This window comes from Neomonachus schauinslandi, chromosome 7, assembly GCF_002201575.2.
Source record: "Neomonachus schauinslandi chromosome 7, ASM220157v2, whole genome shotgun sequence".
Classification (NCBI taxonomy): domain Eukaryota; kingdom Metazoa; phylum Chordata; class Mammalia; order Carnivora; family Phocidae; genus Neomonachus; species Neomonachus schauinslandi.
In genome coordinates, this window is record NC_058409.1 from 81,855,420 (window position 1) to 81,860,584 (window position 5,165).

At 42.0% G+C, this 5,165-nt stretch overlaps 1 protein-coding gene across 1 annotated transcript; it reads left to right on the forward strand.

Moving 5' to 3' along the window:
* The first annotated feature begins 2,886 nt into the window (after nt 1-2,886).
* On the forward strand, nt 2,887-3,458 carry LOC110588683 (protein S100-A10-like). The gene has a single exon (XM_044916986.1). It carries the CDS (start codon nt 2,927-2,929, stop codon nt 3,218-3,220), a length of 294 nt encoding a protein of 97 aa, XP_044772921.1. The 5' UTR covers nt 2,887-2,926; the 3' UTR covers nt 3,221-3,458.
* Nucleotides 3,459-5,165: the final 1,707 nt, after the last annotated feature.

Genomic DNA, 5,165 nt, shown 5'->3' on the forward strand with positions numbered 1-5,165 from the left:
TAGAGCATCTTTGAAAAGTAGCTAACCTGATTATGAAAATGAAGTTGAGAGGCTCAGGCTCTGTGGGAGACTGTGACTTGTTCCCTGGCCTGCCACAGAAATAGCTCTAGGATACCTCACTTCCCTACTACATGATGCTTTCCTCTTGATTTATTTTCTCAGATGAAGGAACATTGAGTGATCACAACTCCAGCTTTGTGCCATCACAATCAGCTTTCATCAATCATAGTTTCAGACACTGGACCAAACAAGATGCCAGAAAGAAATCTGAGCGAGAATTATTTTCTGGGCATATCTTTATAATTCTTCAGAGTGTAGTTTATCATTTTGTCTGAGTGGGGGTGAGTTTGGACTCCAGGATAAAAAAGTAGAGAGGAGTTATGGACAGACATACCCTGAAGACTTAGCAATGAAGGGAAATAAATGTACTCCACTAGCCAGGAAATGCTGTGGGTTCAAATTTTCAGCCTACTTAGCTTCACTGCTTAGCTGCTTGTTCATCTCCCTTGTGTAAAAATGTCTAGATTCATGTGAGCAATTTGTACAAATAAATCTAAGGATCAGAGTCAAAGCACTTTAGTATTCAAAAATCTGTGGTCCTTACCTTTAACCAGTAAATTTTGCATCAACTGAACTGCATCTCTGGCTCTTCACATTCAGCAATATGCTCTGCTCAACTTAGAGCAAGATATTTTAGAATTATTTCTAAATCAGTCTAAAATGTGCACAAATAAATAGAAATTTGCACTCAGTGTCCTCTGTTCTATCTGCACCATGCTAAAGACCTCCAGTGTACAGACTAAATATCTGGCACTCAGGGCCACTGCATGGAACAACTCCAGTAGACACCATTCATTCATATTGTATTGTCTTTGAGTCCCAGCCACTAGATAGCCAAGGAGTGTCCTTCACATGTCCCATGGAAGTTGTGGAATGAGGCAGCCTTGTTGCTCACCATCCATGAATCAACTCATGAACCTATTAAATGCCCCCTTCCTGCATGTGGCATGACCTGTGGTGCCTAGGGTAAGCCTCCAGGCATTCTTGGGCTTACCCAGCTACAGACTTCACCCTGATGGTGCTTCTATAATTTATAACTTGGCTTTTGCTTTAGTTTCTGAATGTATTCTGTCCTGCTGTACTAGAACCCTAGCCCCAGCCCCACCTAGCTCTTTTCATTCCCTTGTCTAGGGGACTAGAATCTGTTTCCTATAGCCACCCTGTGCTCTACTCCAACACTGGGCTAGAGTCTTGGCCCAGCAAGCATAATTTGCCTTAATCTACTCCAGAAATTCTTTCTGGCAAACCTCATCTGTCAGATCCAATTAAGACCAAGGCCAGGTGTGCTTGCCCCCTAAAACATTGTGATTTGTCCTACCGTGAAATCATGCCCAGCCTTGATCCTGCCATTTTGGGCTTATTCCCTTATTCTTGCAGGATCACTTTTTTTTTTTTTAAGATTTTATTTATTTATTTGACAGAGAGAGACACAGAGAGAGAGGGAACACAAGCAGGGGAAGTGGGAGAGGGAGAAGCAGGCTTCCTGCTGAGCAGGGAGCCCGATGTGGGGCTCAATCCCAGAACCCTGGGACCATGACCTGAGCCGAAGGCAGACAGTTAACGACTGAGCCACCCAGGCGCACCATTGCAGGATCACTTTTGAGGATCTGGTGGGCAACACAAGATATGACATTATTCCATTTTAAATCCATATCATCGGACATCTAAGTGTGGGCTAAGTTATAAAGAACTTCAATTAAGAGCCTCCAGCAGCAAAGTTTTAAGTTTAATTGATGAAACATGTCAATAAATACCACATTTTTTCTTTTTCTTTTTTTTTGTATTTGAAAAGCACAAAGTCTTCTCAAGATTTGCACTGGGTAGGCTAGTGACATAAACTGCACTGTCATTCTCTCCTTTCTGTCCAAGCTCCCCTATCTTTTCACCCCAGGGAACCCTTAGAAATTTGGATCAAAGGAGGAAGTTAGATATAGGAGATGCAAGCCACAGGTTGTTTTTAATTGTTGTTTTCCTTTGTGTTGAGTAGAATGAGATCTGCCCTTGTCTTCCTAAAGGGACCCATAAAGCTCTGGACATAATGAATTCTATTCTGGGAAATAAACCAAAAATTGAAATTTGGATTATTTTAGTGCTGCACTCCAGTGATCCAAAGAAAACGATGAGTTGAATATTTGCCAATACTGTAATGTGACTTAGTTACACCATTGTAATCTAGATTACAGATTTAAAACACATGAAATCCCTGTGCTCCCTGGTGGCCCTCCAGGGTTGACATCACTTGTTATGAGGTTAAGAGGGAGTAGCTCAAAGAATGTAATGGAAAAATCCCAAATGCATATGTAGTTGGTTATGAATCCCAGAAAGTTCACTGTGTTTACACTAGGAAGACAGAACATCTTTTAGGAATCAAGAGTCTTTTGTTGTTACCACAAAACTGTCTGTTGAAGAAGATCCTGTTCCTCCTACTTATATACCCAGATTTTGTTGGTTAGGAACTCATGTAAGTATGGGGGACCTTCAGCCACAGCCTTTTTGGCAGGAATGGGAGGTGGGATATCTAGGGACATGGGGTAAAACCCCACCACTTCTAAGAACCTCTTCCCATTTCCAGAGTGAGAGGGTTTAGGTAAATGGCTAAAAATGACTGTTTCCCTGGTTATGTGCAGTAGACACAGCACAGTGAAAAGAACCCTGCTTGGGTATAAGACTCACTGACCTGGATTTAAACCCTGCCTGTTACTGACTGTGTAGCCCTAGGAAAATGCCTCAATCTCCCTGAGTCTGTTTCCTTCTATGCAAAATTGGGGATAAAAATACCTACCCTGCAAGAATTGTTGTGAGAGGTCCCAGCCAGCCAATCGTCCCTGCCGCGCCTCAGGTCAAGGTTTCAACAGACCTCACCAAAATGCCGTCTCAAATGGAACATGCCATGGAAACCATGATGTTCACGTTTCACAAGATAGCTGGGGATAAAGGCTACTTAACAAAGGAGGACCTGAGAGTACTCATGGAAAAGGAGTTCCCTGGATTTTTGGAAAATCAAAAAGACCTTCTGGCTGTGGACAAAATAATGAAGGACCTGGACCAGTGCCGAGACGGCAAAGAGGGCTTCCAGAGCTTCTTCTCGCTAATTGCTGGGCTCACCATCGCATGCAATGACTATTTCGTAATACACATGAAGCAGAAGGGAAAGAAGTAGGCAACATGAGCAACACTCCCGCCCGCCCAATGAGAGTTCTCCCGAAGGGTCTCTTTAGGAATCTGTCCCACAGCTTCACCCTGTATAAACGATTCCATGAGCAGATCGGGACCCTCAGAAAATGTACAAATAAAATCCAACCCCCATTTGAGAAGCAGAGAAAGTCAGATAAGCTTTTGATTTTTATATTGCTTGTACCCTCTTACCCTCAATAAACAAATTCCTTTTTTAGTTTCTCAAAAAAAAAAAAAGAATTGTTGTGAGAATTGAAGATATAAACTATTTTTCATGTTTCCCACGGAGTAGAAATTCATAGCCAATAATAGCTGTTGTAAGTATTCATAATTATTATTACTACTGTTATTAACTTACCATCTCCCTCTCTTAATCATTTCCTCCTGAGAATTTCTTACAAATTCTCCAGTGACAGGCAAGTTCTGAGGAACATTCTGTTTCTTCTTTTCAGGTGGTCTAGCCCCCAAACTTACCTCAAACTGCTGAGAATTCCTCATTCTAATGCATACTCCACAAGAGTCTCCCTACTCAGAACCTGAACATGCAGAAGCTGTCTTGCTTCACTCACCTGTGTGGAGCCCCCTCTCTCATGCTCAGAAAGCCCCAGAGATAGTCTGTAGCTCCACTGTAGTAGTTCAAATCAGGCCACCAGCATGAAGCACTGAATCTCTTCATGGGAAGCCCAGTCATTGTTTGTGCCCTGAATAAAGGAATTAGTTTAATCATTACACTTTGCTTAGATATCAGAAATGGTCACTTATTTCTAACTTTTAATAACTTTTACACCATAATCATAACTCTACCTGTGACCGTAGATTCTAAATTTATATACTACTGAAGTGTGCAAAAATGTAATTTTTTTATATCTCCCTAATTTAATTCAACTAACTCAGGACCCTATCTCTACTCGCCATTTCTTCAGATATTGGGAAAGATGAGCTTGATTTTGCAGATTAAAGGTAATTTAGTCACATTCAGTTTAAAATTTAGTCTCTCAGCTAATTATATTCAGTTCAGGATTTAGAGTCACACAATTCAAAGTTTGTAGCCTTTCTTTCCATTCCTCAATATGTACTATTACGTCAGCGTAGCATGTCTGGTCTACAGACCTGCCTTGGCTCTTCAGAAGCTTCCTTTGGCTCTTTAGGGATCGGCCTCTGAAGCACTATATCTGCTGCTGATGTATCTGGTCACACCTGCTTGGGCAAAAATATGGGAAACTTGGGGGACTTGGACAGGAATATGATGCTGATGTTTGTTGTCCCTGCCAGAGCCTCTGGTGACTGAGTCCATGTCTTCTATATCTCCTCACCCCCACTGGGGCCTCTTTCATTCCTCTGGCCCTTATGGCCCTTCTCAGTACCATGTAAGGGAGGCATGGACTTCTGGATGACCACCATATTGTGCTTAGATCTTCTCCCTGCTTAAACATGCCATTCCCACCTTCCTACCCCACTCCATCCACCCTGTGACAATGCTAGCACACTGAGAGGAAATCTCCTTTCACAGATTCAGACGGCAAGTGGGACAGAAACCTTCTCCATGTCCAGCCTACTTCCAAGTCACCTGGGATGTTTGTAGTCTTACATTCCTTCCTTAGACTGGGGCCTAGAGGATGGGGGACACTGCTGATTGCTGTTCTGATAGCTCTTCCTCTGGTCTTTCCTGCTGAAAGAAACCCAGTTTGTTCAGGGTACCAGTGTGATTAGTATCAATATTCACCTTCTCAGATTTCCTTTCACTAGGGATGGGCGATAAGATATAAATGGAAAAAAAAAAGATATAAATGGAAATAATTGGATAGGCTTCTCAGAAGCTTTTGTTTCCAGGACTTAAAAAAAATTAAAAGCTGACATGAACCTTTGCCTTTGACTTTTCTCCTTCTTGCTTATTGAAATGCATACATGATGATAGTAGGTAGAGTAGCCAT